This window comes from Nestor notabilis, unplaced genomic scaffold, assembly GCF_000696875.1.
Source record: "Nestor notabilis isolate BGI_N333 unplaced genomic scaffold, ASM69687v1 scaffold9977, whole genome shotgun sequence".
Taxonomy (NCBI): Eukaryota; Metazoa; Chordata; class Aves; order Psittaciformes; family Psittacidae; genus Nestor; species Nestor notabilis.
This window is the reverse complement of record NW_009935204.1, coordinates 107,440-132,648: the sequence shown is the minus strand read 5'-3', so window position 1 is coordinate 132,648 and position 25,209 is coordinate 107,440. Positions and strand designations below refer to the sequence as shown.

The window sequence follows — 25,209 nt, the reverse complement described above, 5'->3', positions numbered from 1 at the left end:
TCCTGGATAGAGAAGCTCTTATCAGATAGGCAACTACCCATAGTGTAGGCTGCTGCTTGTTTCTTTTCTGAGTTTCATCCTGCCTGAAAACTACTTGGGAGCTATGGTGTTGGCTTAAAGCCTTAGGAACGCCACAGTGTCTTCTAATTACAGCTTTGCTGCACCTCTTGTCACTTGAATAACACTTCTTTTTTATTGTAGAAACCTTGAAGGCATACATTCAGCTTTGTATGCATAGATTTACACAGGGATGTCTGGTTGTTCACTATAATCCTATTACATGTGGATTTTATTAACTTTAGAAAAAGCGGCATTAATATCCAGTTTCTTAGTGAAGTGTAATTTGCATTGATGCTATTAATTGTCTCCACTGTACAAACCTGACTGGAGTAGAATGCACTGGCAAAATCTTAATGTGGGTTTTCTAGGGCTTCCTTCATTCCTGATCACTGACAGGAGCAATCAATTATTATGGTAGTTTGCATGTTGTCTTGCTCATGACTGAAATAATATAACATGTGACAAATGAGTAAAGAAATCTTAGCTGTTTCCTTATACATTATATATACACGGATATTTATAAGTACATATTTATCAATCATACCTTCATAATTTACCAGGCATAAAGACTATTCTTTACTTGACCTTTCAGTGCTTTCTTTGACCTCTGATAAGCTTTGTCATGTTGTTAAAAATATGCAATATATACCACTTTAGAAAATTGTCTGCAGAGATCTCTCATGGTTAATATAAAGGGACATTAGTAGGAGAAAACAGTTTTCATTGTCCGTATAGGTGTAGCATTAACAACTAAATAATACAGTGCTAGAGATCCTCAAGAGAAAATTGCCTGTAGTTCAGCCAGAAGTGTATTTCCTTGTCAGATATACTTGCCTGCCCTGTTTTTAAGAGCTCCTGTGAAAGTAATGGGTGTACTGTCCCCAAGGTAAACAGGTTTAGTACAGCGCTTACCTACTCTTCTCCTCCAGGATGTACACTTGCAAGCTAAAACAATTACTCTTGTGTCCTACCAGCACTGTTAGCCATAGCTCCCTATCAAACTACATAGCACACAGTTTTATAAGGGAAGCACGCTTCCCTGAAAATGAAGCATACATCAGTGGCATACACCCGCGGGGTGGCTAGGACAAGCCAGGGTGAGCAGGGTGTCAGTGTTTGCAGCCAGCATTACATGTGAATTTCCTATGGCCAAGTGCAGTTTTGAAATTCTTCTTTCTTCCTCTCCTTCTGTTACCTATTTTCTAAGCCTACCTGCCTATTTACATTTAGAGTGAAATCAGATGGAAATAAACTGTTTTGTAAAGTGAAATCATCTGTGTTCAGTAACCTCCATATGGCGTTTATGGTGTATATGCAAACTGCTTCAAGAAGATGCTCAAATAATTAAAACCTCCAAATACAACCTAAGACAAATCTAATTTTCTTCGGAAGTAGATTCTGCAAAAACCTCTGCCACATCTGGACTCTTAGAGAAGGACAAGGCTATTTGCTACTCATCGTTTTGCTCAAGTTTCCCTTGAAGTGAATCTTGTATACATGTATACATAGATAGTGTGTCCCTGGTGTATGTTTGATACCCAGCTTAAAAAACTGGGACCAGGAGTGTTAAAGAGAGCTCCACTCCATTGGCAGAAAGCTGCGCAGTTAATGCTCCTCCTGCTTAGTTGTATCACAAAACCACATATAACTGGACCGTTTCCTAGGCTGCTCCTAGTGCGTTTTACAAGTATTAATTATATGACAAAAGCAAGACAAAAATAGTGCCACTTTTTAAAAATAATGTCATCATCCAAGAAAATGTCACATCTGTACAACTAAAGGATGTCAACTGCTCAGTAAGATCTTTGATAAGACCAAAAAAAAAAAAATCCAAATTGTAACTGCAATTCCAGACATTCAAACAGTAGAGTGCATATTTTATTAATGGGTAGAGACTTTTGCCAACCCTCCACCTCTTCCCACTCCTAGTTATTCATTTAGTGTCAGTGGTACTAGTGAAATTTGTAGTTAGCTGCAAAGATGAATGATTTGTCCATTTAGCTTCCTCTTCTACCCTTATTTTTCACCTGTAAATGTCAAAGACTGAGAACAATTCAATTCCTTTAATTCATAATTTCAATTCAGGATTGTTCTAGCCCCAAGAAGCCCAGTCAGTCCTTCGAGCTTTCAGTACACACCACTGACTGGGTGAAGTTTTGTGTTGTGCTGTTCTCAAAAGCTGTGTCTTGAAGCCTTGCATAAAGGATATGAACATGTACCCTTTCATATATCAATAATGTATGTATCCCTTTATATATCAATACATAATCTGTGTTATCCATGCTATTGTGCAAGAGCTCTGAAGGACAATGCAAAGATCACAGGTGCATATGTGAAATATAGGGAATCAGGAGTTGTAAGAAAAACTTTGCTACCTGACAGGGTCATTTTTTACCTCCTGAATTACTGTCACTGACTCGATACCACAAAAGGCTTTTGGCAGCCTGTGGTCTGCCTGCTTACAGAAGCAGAAGCCAGCATGTGAATCAGGCTGACTGCATGTTTGGAATTTTTTTTTTTTCTGAGCCTTTGTGCTGGAGGGAATGTGCTGTAATTATCCATGTTCTCTGTACCTATTCACTTTTAATTGAAAGGCCAAGATTGTATTAAAATTGTCATTGTCAAATTGATCTGTTTTATTCTTATTATTTTCAGATGTCTGTATGACAAGTGGGTGGACTAATGGCACAGTATTAAGTGGAAGTAAATTTAAGCCATCACACGTGTAGAGGGGTTGTAATTATGTCTCTCAAAGACATAATATTTGGGTAATCAGTAGACGAACTTTGACTATTTAAGCACATAGTCAGATACATCAGTGGTGTTCATGGCATTTCAATGTAAAACACTGTCCAGCTATTATATTTGCATGGATAACTTCTCATTAAATCTATACTACTTCCAAAAGAAAATATCATGCTTTGATAGCAAGTATTCCAGTAGCCTGTGCCCCCAGGTAATAGTGCCCAAGGAGAGAGGGCATGGCAAGGTGCTGCTCCATTGTGTCCATAGGGAAGGGCACAAGAATATTCTCTGTTAGACCCATGTTACTGCAATTGGTGTTTGACAGAAATCTGTTGTGGTTTTTTCATTCCCTATATATGCAAAAACATGATAATACAGTCTCAGTGTATTGAAGAGTGTGTCAAAAAAAGGAAACAAACCCCACAAATTCTCTTGCCTGACAGAGGGAGAGAAACTATATCCTGTTATCATTTACCACTCAAAGAGACAACTTAAAGGTAAAATAAGGGATGAGCAAGTAGCATCAGGTAATTTTCAGGTGCTTAAGAGGGTAAATAAGGCTCATCTCAATGACATGTAACTATCTTGTTCTGTATCAGCAAGATATCTCCTGAACTAGCCTAACTCCTTTTGTAATGAACTATTGTCAGGCGTTTACCTTCAAGTTTTCCTGCAAAGTTCTTCTGATAGTTCTGTTAGAATCCATTTTTCTTGAGTCTCCACTCCCTGGGTCTGTGGCTTAGGTGCCTCTGGCAGGCACCCTGTAACAGATTATAAATCAGAATATTGGAATAGATTATGAAGACTTGGAAACAGCTGCCTTGTGCTGGAGTACCAGACGTGCTAGAAATAAATTGAGGACTTCATTGATATTAGGTGAATTATGCTGAATGGCCAGATACTGTAGGAGTCATAGCTCCATCTAGATCAGACATAACTTTTGGTTACTGCTGGCTTACTAATTTCAAACCCCAGGAGTAGTTCTCTGACCTAGACTGCCTGGGATTTTGAGCTGCAATAACAAACGCCTAGAATTTCTACTACTAATGCTTTCTGCTCAAATTCAGGCAGCTTATTTGGCTTCATGATGAGCATGCTCTTAAAGGGACACCATGACAAAAATGTATAAAACCTGTATTTAAATAGTTAGCAAATATATTGCAAATAGATCATGTAGATTTCTCTTTATAAGCCTGTATCAAATAGATTGGGGCAAACCTTTTTCCTGCATGTATATATAATGATTTTTCATTTAGTAAGTTTGTCTTACATGTTCAGTCCTGACAGCATTAGTTTTGAAGGGTAGAACCCCAGTAATATCAGCCAATAATATTATAGTTTCAGGTTTTCCAGTGGAGGATAAGCAACAAAGATAGGACATAAAGAAGGTTAAGTTGTATGAAAGCTTAATGGACATACAATAGGCAATTTAAAACAAACAGGCAGGCTTTGTTAGCACTGTCATCATAGCAGTTTACCGAGTAGGTATTGTTATACACATTTTAAATATTGGGAGACTGGGGAAAGGAGGTAAAAATCCAAGAGATGAGTAAAGAAACAAGTATGGGAACTTAGATTTTCCAACTCTATGGTTTAGGAGAAAATCTTTGGTTTAATTTATGTAAATTATGTAAGATATCTTTGATCCTGGCAAAAAATATTGCAAATATACTGATTTCAGGCAAAGCAGAAAATTGAAGACATGATATGTGTTCAAATGAGAAGTGTATTTCTCAGAAATAGTGGAGCATAGTGAAAAGAGATTTTCTAATGCTGAACGAGTATGGGTTTTTTTAATTTCAAAATAAACTATTTGTATTAGCAAGCACGATAATTTTCAAAGGTAATAGAAATAGAAAACCATGCATTTAGTTTGATAGAGCACTTCAGGTTTCCTGCATATATTGATATTTGGACATCTGCTAAAATGTGAATGTTGCATAGTCCTTTGGGGGAATTGGTTTTGTGTTAAAATGCTTGTTTGTCTAAAAAATATTTACCAGAACTTTTTTTTTCTGTCTTGCCCTTAAATTATTAAAAAAAAGAGTCAACAGAGTCCCCTTTTAAATACAAAGACAAGATTGACATTTTAATGACAAATTGGGGAACAGAATAACAAAATTATAGTTTTATACTCTATTCAGTGGCAGTTGATTTCCTTTTTCGCTACATTTTGATACTCTCATTTTATTCTTATTTATGGTAATGCTAGATGTATCTCTAGGCTTGTGTAGAGTTACAACTGAGACTTAGCAAAGAAAATGTATTTTCTTGTGATGGAATCTAGGGTTGATGTAACTTCATTTTTCACTAAAATGAACAAAGCCAGAAGAACTCTGCTTCATTGTGTTTGTAATCTTCCCTGCCCTGCATTAAAGCAGTCCCAAAGTGTTAGGAGACTAATTAATGTCATTTTGTGTAAATGTGTTTCTCCAATTGTGTAAATAACTTTTTCCATAAGGCTATAAAGGTAAAGACCTTCAATCAGATGTGATATTTCCTGCTCTTGCCTAAAGCGCTCATGTTCTAGCCACGATCAAATCTTTTCTGTGCGATATCTGGCAAATATTTCTCTAGGGTTCAGCAAAAAGGGCTCAATTTTTATATCTTAACATGTAACTAAGAAAGTGAGCCTGAAGCCACCCACGGAAATTCAGGGGTTTTTAGGGAGTAATATTCTGAAAACTCCAAAATGAGATTTCTGCGTTTCACAGAACCAGCCATTATGCTGATGCAAGAAAAACAACATAACTACTGCCGGCCTTGAGGGCTTTCTTACATGGTCTGAGTCAGGCCTGCCTCTGTTGCTTATATTTAATCTAATTTGTGCAATATTAGCCATGAAGTTTATATGCTTAGGCTCGGCTGTATTTAGGTTTCTAATTAACACTAATGACTGCATTTCTATTGTTAACCCAAGCTAGTTAATCTAAAGCTAGTGAGTGTATGGCTACCTTCAGTGCAGGTACACTTTATGGAACCATAGGAAAAGCATTAATAGCTGTACATTTTATTTCCTGCTGGTTCTTCAGTGGAAATAAGAGCACTCCCTTCCTACACAGGTTATTGTGAGGATTCTGTATTCAAATATATTCACTCTAGAGTTACCTTAAGTAACAAAGTGCGCATCACTGTCTTTTTGAACTTTTTCTAATGTGTGACTCTCAAATTAGAGTCTCAAAAACCTCTGTCAAAGCAGGCACCGTTGGAAATTTCCTCTAATTCTCATCTTGCAGAAACCCAGCCTCAGGCTGCTTGTGTGCATTTTACTAATTCTACCTGTGGTACCAAGTGGTGGCCATAATCAGAGATGTTCTCCTAACTGCAAATATTAATTATAATGGTAGCTTTAATTATTTTCAAGTTTACATCATTTAATGATGGCTTGTATTTCTTGTGACTAAAAAGTATTCAAGACCACTTCCTCAGATGACATTTTGGACTCTCCTCTCTGCACAGACAACCCCACCTGAATCTCTCTTTCTGTGACTGTCTCTGACAGCTTTGGAATTGGAAATTTGTGCATATGGTCACAGCAGCCATTACCTTTTTTTGTGCATTTGGAGGCTTAGTGTTAGTGAAACAGAGCAACACTGTGGCCCCTTATGTTCCTTGAAGTCCCAGAAAAGCATGGTGAAACCATGCAGAGTCCACACCAACAGGGAATTCACTTGACATGCCTTACAAATAGCCAAACCCAACCCTCTTGTGCTGCATGAAAGGATCTACCTCTAAGCAAGGATCTTGTACTAGCTTTTTGATCCTTAATGCTGTATGACTGTTTTACTAGTTTCCAACCATTTTATACCTGAAAATCAACCGTATTTAACTCACCATTTATTATTTGTGCAAATTATGCTATTCATAAATATATATGTGTACGTATATGCATATATGTACATGCATACAGTATGTATACTAGGTATTTATACATACATCTGTAGCTTCAGCATATTTTGCACTGTAATGTATTTTATAGTGTACAAGATGCTTTCTTGGCAATAACATTTTCCAGTTTATGCTGTGTCTTACACCAATATAATGATAATTAGGAATCTCAGAGATTAAATGATCAATCATGCAAAATTATATTCACTGTATTGCAGTGAAATGGACTTTTATTTTGTTTTCTCTTAGGGGGGCAAGATTCCTATCCGATGGACATCACCAGAAGCCATTGCATATCGGAAGTTCACATCAGCCAGTGATGCGTGGAGCTATGGAATTGTTCTCTGGGAGGTGATGTCTTATGGAGAGAGACCATATTGGGAGATGTCCAACCAGGATGTGAGTATACTGTTATCTCAGTTATATTCTTCAAATAAAGGATCAAGCTGTGAAAGGAAGCGAAGCATAATGAAACCAGGTGGCTCTGAGTTTTTGACGTTGACATTGAATAAGATGTAGAAATAAAAATCTCCAAATCTCCCTAGTCAAGTAACAGTTCTCATGAATTTAACAAAAAGCCAACATCTTTGTGGCAGGGTATTTTGGACCTCTGAAGGAAACATAATAGAGAATTTCATCATGCTAGTGGTTTTCTGTAGGATGATTCAAACAATTCCACTGCAATGAGGTCATTACTTTTTACATCCTTAGCTTATTGTTAGAAAACCCTCCTACATTTCTGTTGATCCCCTTTGGTTCCACTTGTGTGATATTCTGTAGATGTTTTCTGTAAATGTCAAATACACAGAATAAATTGTTCTTGGTGCTCGTGAAGAAGAGAAGCAAAGCATCTCTACTAAGAGTTTAATAAAACCAAAATACTTCTGGAAGTGATCGAGGGATAAAATAGAGGAGTAGTGATCTGATTAGGAGACTTCCAATACAGGCTTCTTTGCAACATTAGTAAACTGTCCAAGCCTGCAATCAAAATGATTAATGGATCTCTCCCAGTATTTTTGCAAGAAGCATAACATTTCCCCAAATAAGATTTTTATTATATCTATTTTGGGATCTTTTTCCATTGTATTATTAATCCTAGATTTATTCCACAGAAGTTACTTATGAACTGAATTATCTGTAGTAGAGTCATTAACACAAATAGATTTTCCAAGGGGTTACTATATATATTGTCACAGTACTACATTAAAAAAAGTCAGTAATATAGTTGTCAGACATTTTCTAAGCAACTTTATTAGGAAAAAGAGAAGAAAACTTCCTTTCCAATGAGTACCTCTGTAACCCAAGTCTCTGCATAAAACCATGTATTTCTTTTAATTAGCCATAACATGTTTTTTCCCACTGTTTTTGGAGATTAAGAAAATGTGTTATGTAGGCTGATGTAAGCAGAATGCCATTTATAATATTGTATTAAAATCAGAAACAGAAGGATTAACCTATTTATATGCCTCTTCTTTGTGGCTGCTTAAACCATGGCCTGTTTTCCTCTTCCTGTTCTGGTTTAGAATAGTTTGTCCTGATTTTGAATTAACCAATCCAGATAAAAAGGAAAAAATTACAGAATATGGCTTTATCACTGTTATGAAGCCTTTTAATATAACCTTTTCACTAGAGTATAACACTTCTTGATCAGTCTTGCAGTATCTATTACACCATGAATAAAACCCCAATGTATACAATGATGCAATAGATATTGTAAGAACGTATACAATGATGCAATATTGCATCATTGTATTACAAAGCTTCATAACAGTGTAAACTCTATGCTACCTTTTTTGTCAGTCTAGACAAAAGATAAAAGGATTGGGCCTACACTGCCTAGTAGTGTACAGTTATCGTCATGCTAAGTTTTATAAGTATTTTCTGGCCCTGTAAGATAGTCCACAAGATCTCCTATCTATCTGTTCGGGATGTCCTGTGAGAGGCTGAATTGGTTTTCTGCCAAGTGCAGTACCCACTGGAGAGTGTGTGTTGCTAAGGGTGATCAGATGAGAGATATTCAAGACCTTTTGAAGTCTGGCATAGCTAAACAAGCACCCCACTAACTGTAGCTTTTGTTTATGGATGTAGTTCAATCAAGTGTGAGTTTTGAAGATCCTTTCTAGACTCTCACCTTCTTCAAAGTCACATACTGTATCTTAACTCCCCTTTCTGTATGCCTAATTTACTGCCTGGTTTACTTTGCAGATAAACCAGAGGCATTACATGACAAGACAATTAGTGAATAAACACATTTGTTTAAACACACCATGTCCACGTTAATGTGGTTCACAGAACTGATAAAAACAAGTTGATTTAAGTGCCTTTAAGTTTTCAAAAACTTTTATCCTTGTGCAGGTGATTAAGGCTGTTGAGGAAGGGTACCGCTTGCCACCTCCTATGGACTGCCCAGCTGCCTTGTATCAGCTGATGCTGGACTGCTGGCAGAAAGACAGAAACAACAGACCCAAGTTTGAGCAGATTGTCAGCATCCTGGATAAGCTGATCCGTAATCCCAGCAGTCTGAAAATTATCACCAATGCGGCGGCAAGGTGACATTAGATCTTACATTGCACATAAATAAATGTCTTTGATTTCTTCATCTTCCATAATTAAAATTTGTTCACCCTCTTTTTCAACTTTTAACTGTAGCTGTTTGTAATCTTGAAAGCTAGAGAAAGCTTCCTGGCTGTTGCTTTTGGAGGATTTCATGTTATTATTTTGTTATTGTTAGTTTTATTCTTGATTTGCTGTTATTTATTCTAATTGTGAAAAGCTGTTATCCTAGGTGTTATGAAACCCGCTGTAAGACTGAACAGAGGTTTGTGAGAAAAACACAGATAGCAGATTTAGCCATCACAGAATCATTTGGGAAGGAAGGGGCCTTAAAGACCATCTATTTCAAATCCCCCTGTCATGGCAGGGATTCAAATCCCCCTGTTATGGCAGGAACACTTTCCACTAGACCAGGTTGCTCAAAGTCCTGTCCAACCTGGCCTTGAACACTTCCAGAGATGGGGCAGCCGCAGCTTCTCTGGGAAACCTGTTCCAGTGTCTCACCACCCTTACAGTAATGAACTTCTTCCTTGTATCTAATCCAAGCCTACCATCTTTCAGTGCAAGGTCGTTCCACCTTGTCCTATCACTACATGCCCTTATAAAAGTCCTCCAGCTTTCTTGTAGGTGCCCTTTAGGTACTGGAAGGCTGCTAGACAGTCTCACTGTTGCTCATTACTCCCCAATGACAGACAGGGTGCTGTGGGGTCCAGGAGGTGGGCAAACCAGCATGGGTGTTGCAGTTGGTGGGAAGGCAGTTGTTGCAGTTCAGGGAATGCGTGATTCATGATCTCTTCATTTCACTCTCCCTCCATCGGTGTCTATAGACCAACCTAGCCTATCCTTAAACTTTAGTATGACCAAGAATTAGGTATGACAAAATGAGGGGTGCTGGGCGGTTGTATGCAGATTTGGAAACCCCTGATCACCCCAATGTAACCATTGCTAAAACTGACTAATTTCAAACTTCAGACGTGTCTGAAAAGCTGCAGCCAGCTCCACACCCCCTTTTGTCCTGCACAGAGGCATGGCCGGCAGGTAACGTATGCCCCTTCAGCAGCAGGAGCCAATGCAGTTGCTGGCCAAGGATGGAGCACTGGAGCTCCAGCATTGCTTTCTGACAGACTGATAGAGAAAAATTAGAAGCCAGACTTAAAATGGGTTTGAATCTTGCAGAAATGTGTAACTGATACAAAAGGGTGGTGAGTCAGGGCAGCTCCTCGAGGAGACACACAGTCGGATCCCTGCCAGTATCCTTGTTCTGTCAGCAGCTGGAAAGGGACAGGCATTGCTGCAGAGGTAAAGCACTCTGCAACTCAGCCCGAAGGGCCCATGGGATTACATTGGCTCAATCACCTACTCTCAGTTGTTATTTGAGGCTGTAGTACTCCCCTAGCACCTCTCTTCATACCTGTAATAAGCAATTAATCTAAATTATAGAGGTCCCAGCTCTCTTTTACCCATGTCTGTGGTGCTACTGGAAGAATGCTAAAGCTTTATGCCCACCATATGCTCGTAGGTGTTCAGAATATACTTGGTCAGGAAAAATGTTTAACCTGACGATGTCTGTTGCAGATGCAAAACCTGTCTCTTCTTACAGATTTTAGAACTGATGTTTGTTTAAAATAGTCACAGCACTGTTGTATCTTATTTAAAAACACATTGCTGGAGGTGCATAGGATATCCCTGTCCTGTGATACGTTACTATTAACTGACTCCAACTGAAGGATCTCCATGTGCTTGACTGTACATCTGATCCCAGGCCATAGCCCAGGCACGTTTTACACTAATACCTCATAGGAATACAGAAGGGAAGTAAAAGTCTTCAGCTCTGTGTTTCCTTTTCAGTTTTCTATCCCTTCTGGCCGCTCCATGGCATCTAATAATTTCTTGATACCTGAGGGATTGTTTTTATCCTTTTTGGTCATCTCTTTGCAGACCTTTCTACCTGCACGTGAACATTACATTAACAAAAGGTTTTTGTAACCTCAGCACTGCAAATGTTTCGTAATACCTTTCCTGGTGTTATGTTTCATCTCAAATTCACATGAAAATTCCTTTTCTATTCCTCGTAAAGCACTGAGTATGGCTGATTTCTTTCTTACCTGTCGAAATTCACTTTTTATTCAGGTGGCCACCTTAAGCTTTTGCTAACAAGACTTGCGCTGGTTATGGGCACATGGGTGTTTTGTGTCCTTTAGGCTGCCTGGAGTTATCTAGCTCTGTAAAGGGCTGCAGGCACAGAACTCAATACACAAGAAGTTGTACAAGTCATGCAGTTTTCCAAAGCATAACCTTATGATATTTTTATTTGATTTATGTCTTGCTGTTCTTTCCTGTTTTCTGAGCATAATGTTCATTTTATAACGGAGTCCTTAGGTTGTTTGGATTTCTTTAGGGTGGAAGTGAGTTCATAATTCTTCCAGTTTTGATCAGTTCGTTATTTTTCTTCTTGAGTTTATGATTTTTTAGTCCACTGTGTATTAGTTCACATTTGTGAACGTTTTGTGCAGATACAAAGCAGATGGAAAGTTTTCTCAACTTGAGTAGGAGAGGCAGAACCACTTCACCCACCTGCTAGCCAGTTGGTGAGGCTGTAGTCTGAAAGGGCTTACTAGTTGCTGTTTCATTTAAGTGGGAAAAAAAATGTAACCCAAGAGTCATGCAACTGGAAATACTTTGTATACACTACAAATCTTAAGTGGGTTCCTAACATTTCCTTTTCTTTGTTTCTTTTTTTCCCCACTTATTTATACTACTGGCTTTTTTTCTTTTCTTTGTTTCTGATTCTGATCTTATAGAGAGAGAGATATATAGATATATATATGAGATGGCTTTCTAGAGTTACAATGTATATTATCATTTTACATATATGAATCTTACACAGCCATTTGAAAAAAAAATATATTTAAAACGTGTATAATTAGAAATATATTTAAAGCATTTCTGTGTCCCAAAGTGAATTAACTTGTTGGAGGATAGTGTGACCTTGAGGTATAAGGATTGCGATACGGTATTCAGGCAACGCAAGTATTATGGCAGCTTTCCTATAACTGCCGTTTAGAAGTTTCACATCTTTGATGTAGGTGTGACAAAAGTTTTCATGAACTTGCCATAAAACAGGAGTAGTCGAGTTAATCCACAGCCTCTGCCAAGAAAAATTATTTAAAAAAAATTGAAAAATGTTTCTAATTCCAGCACATGTTTTTTAAGAAATTCTGGATTTCTGTGAGGTCTCCGATTGATTTCAAAACTAACAAGGAATCTACTCAAAAAAAAAAAAAAAAACCCAGCTTGCTTCTGTCTTTGCTTTTGTTTCTGTATAACCTTTTGATAACGTGAAAATTACTGTTGTTTTTTTTTTTATACTGCAAGCTCATATTTAGGAGAGCAGGAAAGCATTATATATATATACACACACGGGGAGAAAACCAGATGAGAATTCAGGATTTTTCTTTGTTAAGTAGTCTGTAACCATTTATTTTGGTATGTATTTCTAGCTGTATTAATAGCTATATCTAAGTGCAAGAAGTGCAATAATTTGTCTCATATCGAATGCGGAAAATCAAAAGTTGATAGTCTTCCTTGTAAAAAACATCATTATTTACGAGCTGCTCAGGGTTAACAGCTGACAATATTGTTAGTTTCTTTGGGTCTTCACAGGTACTTATTTTGCATTGCAAATTGAGAGGAGCATCTCAGAGACAATAGATTTTAATGGGACATTTATCTTTCAGTATCTTTATTCTTGATTTATATCTAGTCCAAGCATCTGACATGGAAAGTCTTTATCAGCATGTTACTGCTTATGGTTCTGTAAAACTGCCTGATTATTTTTGTCCATTTCTTAAAAAGATGCCAGAAGTGTGGTTTCAAACACATTTGTGAAACAGTTTTGATTTGGATATGCAGCTATCAAATGTTTTGCAAATCTATTGTCTCTCATTCTATTTTCAAAGATTTCAAAACATGATCATTTCAAAGGCAGCTGTGTTATTTGGACTTAAAATTGTTATTTTGTTTAGCAAACTTCTCTATGTCTCTGAAAATTTAAATTACCTTCCACACAGGAGGATTAATTAGCAAGTTTGCCCCAAATCTTTGAAGATGAAGGTGTTACTTACAGGCTAACCAGCAGCTGTTAATAGGATTCAGCATCTGTTTCTTCTGGCATGGAGCTACCTTTAGTATGAAATACATAGAAAAGAGAGCATGTTCAGCAAAGGCAGTAAGCTTCAGTAAAGCCAGTTGGTTTCATAAACAGAGACAGGACACAAAGCTGGCTCTCTTGCACTTCATAGACACCTCCCTCTGCTCTCCAACCACTGCTTGCAGCATCAGCTGGCCAAGCGGCTTTTCAGTCAGTCCTTGAGTTTAAGATACTTTCAAAGAATTAAAAATCTGATTCAATGTTCTAATGTATAGAAGCTTCTGAAGCAGAGCTTTCTTTTGTAATTTGTGATTTCAAGCATTCATTTAAGTCTACTAGTCTGCTCTGGATAACATGATAAATGTTAAGTGTTACAAAGCGTGGGATTTCTGAATACAAATACAAAGTCAAAAGCTGATTCAAAATATGTAATTGTATTGGGGAAAAAAAAAGACATTATTTCTGGATTGTACTGCAGCATTGGTGGTAGATTTGGTTTCAGATCTCTTTTGTGTGTCAAAGCTCTCCATTTAAAATACAAGTTCTGCTGCTATTGTTACAGAAAACAAGAAAGGCTAGAAAAACAAGAAAGCCACTTATTTTCAGAAAAAGCATAGCTGAAATTCTTTTAATATAGTCCAGGAAATTCTGGGGGCCAGAGTCAGTTACTTTACCTGATGAGAATGTGGAAGTGTTTGAAAACTTGTATGAATAATTCCTCACGTATTCTTCCATGTGTTAGCAAGTTGTTTACAACCCTATGCTGATTCTCTTGAATTTGATGTGGTGTTTGAATTATTCACTGGAGTAATTTCCTTGAGCAGTTTTTGGAGTACCTGTTATTTGCAGGTAGTTACTTGCAAGTGTTCACTGCTAACTAAGCATGAGCTTTGCCTGTCGTAGTGCTCTCACTGGTGTCAAGCATAGTGTTTGCTCTTGAATGTCCAGAGGCATCATTTGCAGTTTAAAATTTAAGTTTGCTTCTCACAAAGTTTCTTTCCACTTTAAAATCTGATGATTCAGTGGAAATTCTCTAGTGTGCTGGCTTGGTAGGATATCTATGAAAATTAACCTCAATAGGAGCAGTGAGCAGGTCAAATAAAAAATTCAGGCTGCTTCATTATGCAGCATAATTCAAGCCCTGTTTTTACAATAATATTTGCAACAAAATAACTATTTGTGTTGGCTGAACATTTTGTTGAAATGTTCTTTTGTTTCGCCATTCAGGTCAGAAGGCTTCAAATGCTTGACATACATTGCTGACCTGCTGGAATATTGCTTGTTTGCTTGTCCCTGTTAGGACCTTCCAGGCTAGAGAGATGAAGGAAGGATATTTCAGTTTTACTTGGAGCATTTCAGAGAGGGTTTATGTTTTGAGGTTGTCCAGGCACTAACAACGCAGTCTGGTTTTGGCCAAAGGCTGTGTAATGCAAGCCTACGTGTGAATAGTTAGCCTTGTTCAAAACCCAGCAACAATATAATCTGTGACCTAAAATGGACTGCTTGCTCTAAAAGAATTCAAGTAATGTAAGCTTACAATTCTAGCTCTCTCTCTGAAGTCTGTGGAATATAAAATAGTGAATTTATGGAAGGGGGAAAACTTAACTACAAATCACAAAATGGAGTAAATTGTATTCCTTGGTGTCTAATCATATTTTGGGTTGTGTGAGGAATCCAGGACTTAAACTGAGGAGATTTTTAGAGATTTCAGCTAGTTAGCATGCTAGAGGCAGAAAAGCCTTATTTTCACCTGACTTTCCCAGCAGTCGTTAATACCATGCCTGAGGCAGACACGAATCAGCCATTGTTCCTTCAAAGTTCCAAGTTGCTGGGGCTCACTGTTAACCGAGACAGTAAAACATCTATTTGCAGTTTCGCACCTCTAATTTGACTCTGCTGGTGAAACTCAGACAAGAATTCACAGCAGACCAAGTTGGGTACTGTATAATTTAAATAGTAACACAGCCACATCAGCGGGTGGCCCAATCGTGAGCGGTTGCTGCTCACTGTGATTTCAAGGGATTTTGTTCTGCTGTTCTCAGCTCAATGTGCCGGGTTTACAATGTGAAGCCCTCGTTAGTGTTAATGGCAATTCTGCACTGGAAATGCTGGAAAAGAAACTGCACAGAGCCATTGCCTGATGCTGCGAACGCTGTTGCAAAAGTCTGTAGAAATTTACAGCACAGCCAAATGTGAGATGTAGGGGCAAGTCATACACAGCAAATGGTAGATGCAAGAGCCAGAAAAGCATTTTAAGAGCTCTCTGAGGCATTTTTCTCTCCCTCTTGTAAAAAGCCTGTAGACTGTCCTAACAATAATGACTGGTTGCTGTTAAGGGTCTGTCTCTGAGCCAGCTCGAATCCCAGGAAATGGCCATGTGACATTACTTCTGTGGCTAAAAACACAGCTTAAACTGTATTATGAGAAAAAGAAAACCATTTCAGCAACGTGCTGGTATTTTTTGCCTTCAGTGGTTTGGTGGTGGGAAAAAGTAAATCGAGGAGCATGATATACCCAGGCGTATAATTTATTACCCCACTAGGACAGTGACAAGATATAAGCCCCTTGAAACGCATGTTCTAAGGCACAGATAAAGGAGTAAGGAAGGCAGAAGGACTGACCTATGGGGCAGTTGAAATTTTATTTGCACTTAATCCTAGAGCAAGCTGTGGTACGTTTTTTGCCAACAGGCAACATGGAGCTAGAAAATAAGAATTCCAGGATGACATCTAGAGAGGTTTATCATTTTGCAGAAGGCCATCAGCCTCACCTGCACTCTTTTCCCTGTTGGTTACTTATATTATCCCTCTTCATTTCTCCAGCTCTCTTTTTGACTTCAAAGAGTAGTCACAACCTCCTTATTCTGAGAGTGTGCAAGCATTGTATGTAGCCCCTTGGGAAAAGCAAATGTGTCACCCTAAGAGCTGAAATGTGTTTTAGGGACAAAGTTACAAATTTTGCTAAGAGTACCTTAAAAATTGGCATGAAAAAGTTGAACTCCAAAGATTCTTATCTTTAAGGTCCAGGGATAATCAAGTAAATGCAATGACTCTACTTCTTGGCATGTCATTTATTTACTAGTCTCCCATTGATACACATGTATACTTATGATTCTGCTTACTGTAGAAGATAAAACTAAAGTTTGCTTTGTATGCCATGTGTTGTTTTTTGGTTTATTTTTCTCTTGAAATAGGAGATACCCTTCTTGTTAGACCTGAATTCTGTGCTTCATCTTGCCATAATCATAAAGCACATAGGATTTGTGTTCAGACCAGGCCTGGCTCCCTCCTAGGGAGCAATTTCACTTTAGAAAATCAGCTTATAATTACCTAAAATTTGCCACAGGAAATTACTTTATGCTTTTTAAATGCTTTCCCATTTAAAAGAAACTGACTGCAGAAAGGGGAAGTACAGATTTAAAAACTTAATGTTGGTTGTGTTGTTTGGAGGAAGGGATGGAAAGAAAGAGGCTACTGCAATACAGAGTCCAGGATCAGGTGTACACAAGCCCTCTGTGTGTTAGCAGAATGCTAACCCTCATGTAGAAGAAGTGGCAGGATATTTTCCTTTTATTTGCCTTGGTTCCTGGATTTTACAAGTTAATGTACCCCTTTCTTGCCAGGCAGCAACCTACCAGAGATCAGATTTTCATGCTGTGTTGGGAATGGTTCTAATGACATTTTCTGTGTCTTTATTGTTACTGTATGGTGCAGCATAAGTTTCCCTGTGTTGTGACAAAAGGCTGTGCTAATGATAAACTATAGTTCTTCTTGCTACTGCAGATGACTCAAAGGTTAATTCCAACTGTTAACATAATGAGCACATCCAGAGAAAGCTTTCAGCAACAGGGTATTTTGTAACTGGTATCTTGCTGTTAAATTTGTCTCTCTAACCTGAGTCTTGCTGATTTTTTTCAGTGCACCACATGTCAGTAAATAAAGTTCTGTAGATAGACACATAGTCAGGATGAACAGGACAGAAAGACTTTCCTAGGCTGTCAAAAGATGACATGATAGGGTATATTGTTGTTGGTCAAAGCAACGAAGTAAAGAGAGTTCCAAAAAAAAGAAGGGAGAGAAGACAAGACAGAGGGAAATGTTCCATTTCACTTCCCCTGAGCAAACATGTAATTTCCATGATTTCTTTTTAATGACTCTCTTCTGAAGCTAGTAGGTACTGATTTATGAAAAGCTGTAAAAGATCAGGTGGAACCCTGCAGGACATCGTTTACAGCTGCATGGATTGCAACCCATCTAATTTGTCTAGTAAAGTGTGAGCTCATGGCGCACATCACCCAGACCATAAATTTCATGTTCAGACCTTCTGTCTAGGGGCTGGGTCAGGGGGAAAAAACTGCCTATGTGTGCAGATGCTCTGAAAGCCCAGCTTTCCCTTGGTGCATGTGAGGAGACATCACAGACTCTTCGAAGTGAGACAAATTCCTGTTCATTGATAAACTGTCCAGATGTCCTCTCTGAGGAGGAAAGTAACTAATTTTTCTTTGGAATCCTACAAGGAGAAAAATGATACTTTACAGTGCTGGTTATTCTGAGGTCACTTGCATTAAAATTAGGTCATATTTTTTGTCTTGATGATACTTTGATCCAAGTAATAAACATAAAAGCTCTTTTGGGCCATTCTAATTCCTAATCCTAGAGACCTGTTCTATTTCAACTTGTTTATACATTTTTTTTTTTCATTAGTGATTCTTGAGTCAGGCCTTGCTTTATTGGATTTAAGTTAAAAAGACATACTGGGCTTGGAAAAAAAGTCTCTATGCTTTATCACTAAGAGCACTTCATAAATACTCTTAATAATTGTCTTGGGATTCCAGATGCTATACCCAGAAAACTATAAATAAAAAGCGTTGGCTCTTCATGGAACAAACAGTAGTCAGGGAGATGCAGGCTATACAGCTACTGAATAAAACTATTTTGGGCCTGATTATCAAGCCTGAGCCTTTAACTGGAGAGTGTTTAAAGCTTTGTGTCACATAGATGCCTAAGATCTGGTTTTAGGATGAGAACAGTAACCTGGAGTGTGCTGCAGCTTCTGTCCTCAGCTCAGCCTTTGTGTCTCTGTGGCCGTGCTGTGCTTTCCCTTCTTTAGTGTTTTGGGGGCAGAGCAGGTTTCTAGTGTCATCTGTCACTTTCCATCTGCAGCTGCTCTCAGGATGTGAGGTCCATATTTGGTGCCAGTGATCATGGTCATTTGCAGCAGCTCCAGTCCTGGCTGGGATCTGGAGGGAAGGTAATCAGGTGAAAGGTGTCCCATGAGGGACATCTCTGCTTGGAGACCTGATGAACATTGATGATGAATCTTCAGCAATGTAATGTCCATTTGTGGTTTTGAAGTTAAGATTTTCAAGCATTTTTAATTATGGCCTGCAATCCCAGAAGGGAAGAAGATATGAAAATAATTTTCTGAGCCTGAAAGAAATCTGCTGATTGATAACAATTGGCAAAACATCAGAAGTAAAAGGTGCTGTTTAATATGTAGCCAATACCAAAAGTTATTGTTTCACAAAGCTATATTGTTCTTTTCTTCAAAGGTAAAAGTCTTGATGTAATTGATGTGACATCTCCTGATTCCACTGCAAATCAGGTGTACTGCAAGGGTACAGTTTTACTATTGTAGTACTGCTACTAAGTACTATTGCTGTAGTACTGCTACTAAGGGTACTATCATAGTGCTGCTGATCTCGACCAAACTTAATAAAAACTTGTGTTGAGATTATGAACTTGTGCTTGGGTTTTCTAGGCTGCTTATGACCTTAAATTTACTGATATTTAAATACTTTGTTCTCTTTGGTGCCTTTACAATCTCTCCCAATTTCTTTTGTCCAGTGCTCAGAGATGGCTTGGGTTTGGGGTGAAGAGGGTGGTGTACAATCCAGATCACTTCTCCAGTACCAGCAGCTGTCAAGTACCCTTTGCATTGCGTCATCATTGCCTTTAAATTGTGGTGTTAGCCTAACCACCTCTTATTTTCACTTCTTTCCAGTCACAAAAGTCACATCAGATGGATTCAGCTGTAGTAGTCAAACTCCTGTGCAAGTGATGTTTCACTAGAACCACAGGGACAAAGAATTGTGGGACAGAAAATGGACTGTAAAGCTGCAGTGATAACTGCTTTGAACATCCTCTAGCTCAGTCTGCTGTGCTTATGAGTAGCACCATCACAGTAGCACAGCTAAGCACATGCTTAGCTTTAAGCCTAAAGTAGACACCTTAGACATTTTACTTAAAATGGAGCACACATGTTTCTGAATGGGAGCTAAAAGCTGTCCAGTATGGACATGTGACTATCAGTGAAGGGAAAATTGCAGAAGTAAGAGTTGATGTCTCTAATAACATCTGACTGAAGAAGTCATTATTGTACTAATCAGCACTAAGAGAGAAAGGTGACTAGAATCAGTAAGATCTCTTGTCAGTAGAAAGAAATTACTGATCATATTGCTATTTAGGGGCTTCTCCACCTCTTAGAATAAGATAGCAAGCCAATGAGGAGGAATAGCAAAGAAGAGGTTCACCTCTCTGAGAGCTGGGTTTGTCCTCCAAGCTGCTTGCCTGGAAGACCTGTTTCAGATAGGAAAAACCTCATGCCTGGAAATGTATGTATCTCTCCATGTTCTGCAGCAATAGTCTGGAAAACTAGGTAGGCTTCTTTGTGGTGTTTTTACGTGGCTAAAATGGGGTGTGCGAGAGCCTGGTTCTAGCGACTTCGTAGAGAAGGGCTGGCATTTACTTTTAGTCTTAGTGCTCTCAAATAAGAAGTAACAGTGTGCTCTCAAGACCACAAAACCAAGAATATTCGTAGCAGACAGATCTGAATTTCTGGATCAATATGGGAGCAGTCATTTTTTGCCATTTGCAATGTGCGAAGTGCTTCACACATTAAGTTGTAAGGTAACAATACACTTCATGAATTGGTGATGCTTCAGTGATTTAAACATCGGCATGAGAAGCTGGCGCTCTTAAGCGAGATGGTTACGTAGCGTTCATCAGAGCTGCCAGCATGAGTACATGTGGTCGTTTCAGCAGCAGATAACTTCCACAGATGAATAGAAAAACCATATTTAGCCTGGAAGCTCCTGCCAGTGCTAAGTTTAGACACAAAATAAATCCATATGTATCTCTGCTCTTTGACTTTCATTACGTTCTTTTATTTTATTTCAGGCCATCAAATCTTCTCCTGGACCAAAGTAACATTGACATTTCAGCCTTCCGCTCAACGGGTGATTGGCTCAATGGTTTTCGGACAGGACAGTGCAAAGACATTTTCACAGGCGTGGAATACAGTTCCTGTGATACAATAGCCAAGATTTCTACCGAGTAAGTTTGAATTGACTACAGCTCTTGATCACTGGTGTGGCTGGCGGTACAAGTTTAAGCAGAAGTATGAGTAGTGGTTGTATATGGAGTTTTCACTAGATATCCTTACATTTGTTCCATTATATTCTTACATTTAAGGAGACAAATATAAGTTATTGTTGCAGCTGCAATACACATGCAGGAAACCTAGATGACTGTGTGAAGACCATGACCTAGGTGACTGTGTGAAGACCATGATCCCATAGCTTTTTCTCACTGTTGACAAGGAATTTCCCAGTTTTTTTCTGATATAGTAGCACTGTGCATCATCTGGTACACCAGCATTGTTTTCTTTCACTCACAATTAAGGAGTTTCTCTGTTGATTTTTTATATTCTGCCTTTTACATGGGGATTTTCCTACAAGTGGCATGTGTGCTAATTTTTTCCTTTATCATTCATCTCATATTCCACCAAACCAGATGAGACAGAGCAAGCTCTTTGTAGCTGTTTTCCTCCTACATGCTAATAATTATTCAGAGGCTGAACTCCCTCCTGCCTCCAGTTTTGACATTTAAACATACTAAACTTGGAAGTTTACAACTTGCAAGTTTATTACATTTAAATGCAATCCATCTTTGTTCTGGCGATAAGGAAGAGTAAGGTAGTGTTCTCTCTGCACCTGAAAAGACATCAAGTACAGTTATGAACTTAGTGCCAAAGGAAATCTTGATTCCCCATTGGGCTAGCTGGGTACACAACATTTTTTAAAAAGTAAGTAGCAGCTGTGGTACCGACAATTAAACACATCAATGCTGTTAATTATTGTATTATTGCAACTATAAAAAGGCTGATAATGTCAGTTTTATAACAATTACCCTTTGGGGACAGTGCAGAAATGCTCTAGGAATGCCCAATTTCCTGTGAGCCACTGGTTAATTAGCCCTTCACAAGTGTGAAACCACTTGTGTGTTGCAGAAGGAACAAAGAGATTGAGCAGCCTAGAGAAATGAGAGGTGAAAAACAGAGTAGATGCTGGAATCTTGGTCATGCAGCCATTAATCTCAAAGCTGATACCAGAGTTAAGGCAACCATTCAGAGGGCTCAGCACAATAATAGTGAAGTGTCAGCACTGCTCAGGAAAAGCCATCAGGCTGACAGGGGTTGGAGATGTTACAGAGGCTCAAGATTGCAGGTGGCCCAGAATTGAGCCTCTTGCCCCTAAATCCCAGTGCCTGTATCACTGGAGAACACTGTTTCATTGTCTTCCAGGTAAGCAAACAGAAGAAGGCTAAATGAGTTTTTACTCTTTTTTTGTGGCCTCCTGCTGTTTTCATACAATGTCTCTCAGTATTTTCTGTACCAGAGCTTGTCTTTCGGCAATATCACCATACCTGGAGGCTCCTCCACTGCAGCATTATAAGATGAGCGAGTTGATTGCTGTTTGCTCACATCAACGCTGAGAAACACAGAGATAGCACGTTAAAACTGATGCATCTTCTCTTTTTTTCCAGTGACATGAAGAAAGTTGGCGTTACAGTTGTGGGGCCTCAGAAGAAGATTGTGAGCAGTATCAAAGCTCTAGAAACTCATACAAAGAACAGCCCTGTTCCTGTGTAAGGTACCAAAATGTTGTTGCTCAGGAGAGAATAAAAGAGAAAAGTTGCGAAACAGGTCAAAAGTGATGGCTGGTAAACAGCAGAATTTAAAGGAGTTCTTTGCAACAGCTGTGGAAACATAATGGTTGAAATTTCAAACCCACTAAGACACTCAAATATTGAGTATAAATGCCTTAAAAATAGGAGCGAACTTGTTTTCTATCTGTTAATCCTAAAGGGTGGGTGCTCTTGACTGACTGTTAATGCAGATAGTAAATTTCAAAGGAAAAAAATATGTAAAAAATCCTTCCAAGTAAAAAACAGTGATACTAAAACCTAGAGCCATTTGAATATTAAGTGACTGAATAACACGAAAAACCCATGGACATAAAAGCTGTGTATTTGATCTATACAGCAAACAAGAAGAAAGAAAGACTTGCAGTATTTTTATACAGAAGAGATCTGTAACAGGTATTTTATTTCTTTAAAAGCAAGGAAAATAGAGGACAATACCTCACAACCTGTCTGGCCATATTTACTCTAATGTCATTGTAACATGCTACTTCAACTTCAGAAAGGAACACCGAAATAAAGTTTGTAGTGGCTTTGAATTAGTTGACAAAAGATTTTCGCCATTATGTTGGCTTCCCTAATTGTGTTCACTTAAATAGAAACAAGTCTTAATTTTTAAAAAACTTATTTATTTCCTTTGGGTTTTTTCCATTATTGTTTATATTTATGCTTAAATACCTTAACCTGGCTGCATTATTGCCAAGTGCCAAATGTTATCGAAAGTTCATTAGTTCAACCTGAGAAATTGTCTGAGGGTTAATTACTAGGTGATTTTATACTCATGACATCATACATGAAGTACAGAAAGAAAGAAAGATGATCTTTTTTCCAGCTCTGACACTAGACAAAGCATCTGGACTTGCTGAGATTCCTCCCTTTTGCTGTAAAGGTCTTGTAACCCAGGCTTGAGTTTTGGCAGAGTTGTGTGCTTATTGATCTCGAGATCAGTCTTTGTCCTGGTCATGCACACACACATCTGATTTCCTTCCCAAAGGCCTGCTTACCTGTCAAAATAAGGACCCCTATTCTCAAGTGGGAGATTTGTCTAGCAAACGTAAGAAAAGAGTTAGGGTTGCATCCTGCATTAACTGAGGATGTTTTTTAAGTTCACTAGGGAGTGGTCCATTTCTAGCTTCTGTCTGGCAGGCTCTGCTCCTGACACTGGAAACTGGGAGATGTACTACCTTGTGCGCAGCTGCTGGTAGTTATGCTGAGATGGTGACTTGCAGCAAAGGATAAGGAACTTGTTTAAAAAGGATGCCAAGCTGTGAAATGGGGCTTTGGTATGTGATTTTACCTAAGTCTGAGCTAGAAGACCTCTCACCAGGCACTGCCATGTGCAGGGGACTTGAGTTGATAACGCAGGTTCCCTAGGCACCTGTTCCTTGAAAGAAAGCAGAAAGAAGAAAACGTTTATATTTTCTAGTGGAAAAAGTAGCCTGGAAAGTGGGATTTGAGAGCCCTCCCCCATCTTCAGCATCTTTCCAATAGTGAACTCTTAAGCTGTCTCTCTGGAGTCCGTCAGTCCCATTTCCGAGCAGACATGACTCTTCACTTTGAAAATGAGGGGTTTAAATCAGTGTGAGACATTTCTTGTGCTATATACAGGCAAGCTTCTTAATGCTCTAGATTTGATGCCAGGCACCAGACATTAGGCTATTGACACTTAGTGGAAACCACTCTGATTCTCAACTTGCCATGCTGGAATCTAAACCTGTTTCCGATGTAACAGTGAGTCCCTAACAGTTCAAGACTGTGTGGAACGCAGATGACTATATAGCACACCACTTTTCAATGTGCATGCAAAAGCAGGAAACTAGTTGTGCTTTTTTTTTCTTGTGTTGGTTTGATTTTTGAAGCTCCTTGTAGCATAGGGCATATAAGTAAGGGAAGAATCAGTTCCCAGGATTTGTGTGGCTGAATTGACATTTAAATTGATCTTCATGGGTCCAGGACTTAGGAAACGTAGAAACACAACATTTATCACACGTTGCTAAATAGAAGCAGAATTATAAACTTTTTTAATGAGTGCTGGCAGTGAGCATGCTGTAAAGGACTCATTTGAAACACTCTCACAAGGATAATAATTAGCGATACTGTATGAAAGAAAAATGAATAGGTTTTACAGTAAGTTGAAATAAAAAATGAAAAATGGAAGAAAATGAAAATAAAGCACTTAAGATGTAAAGAACATTTCTCCTTATCTGCCACAACCTATTGTGAAATGCAGCATGCTGAATCAAAAAGCTGTATTTTCTGTTGCATAGCTTATTCAGAATCTTTCTTTTCTTTAGTTTGAGATTGCTCTAAATCAGACATCGTTAGTGTATTTAAGTCACCAAAATCAATTTGCAGACATTGTCTGTGTGGGGACAGCTTTTTATAACATATTCCTCATGACCTTTCTCTTCAGCTTCATTCTGCTGCTGGAGAGGGGGGATGAGAGGGCTGGGGTGGGGGGAAGACATCTGTGAAATGCTTCTGAAAACAGAGAACCAGTTCTTAGAGTTTTAGATGACAATTGAAAACTGCACCAACCACCCTCAATTTTGTCTTAGTATCATATCATGTTCCTTGCCCACTGTTTCAGCATGCTCAGCTTAAAAGATTAAATCTCACTGATGCTTGGGAGAAAAAGAAACTCAATTTTGCTTTTCATTGCTATTAGGAGTAGAGAGTTTGAAAATACATTTAGTTTTCTCTCCCTGTCAAAAGTTGATTTGTACTGTAAGTGGCCTCTGTTGCAAACATCCTATACTCCCTGTCCCCATGTACATATGTATACATAGCAGTGTACAATTCTTCTTTGTGGAGTAGAGATACTAGAATTCG

The 25,209-nt window shown here is 38.5% G+C and overlaps 1 protein-coding gene across 1 annotated transcript in view; it reads left to right on the top strand.

Annotated features, from left to right (window-relative positions):
* EPHA3 (EPH receptor A3) overlaps positions 1-22,618 on the top strand; it is a gene marked incomplete at its 5' end in the record, with an annotated part of 144,088 nt that extends 121,470 nt beyond the window's left edge. Inside the window, 4 exons of the mRNA XM_010017729.1 lie at positions 6,943-7,092; positions 9,049-9,242; positions 20,575-20,730; positions 22,222-22,618. Of these exons, the coding sequence (XP_010016031.1) occupies positions 6,943-7,092; positions 9,049-9,242; positions 20,575-20,730; positions 22,222-22,327 (606 nt within the window). The remainder of the gene's footprint in view (positions 1-6,942; positions 7,093-9,048; positions 9,243-20,574; positions 20,731-22,221) is intronic.
* Between the last annotated feature and the right edge of the window lie 2,591 nt (positions 22,619-25,209).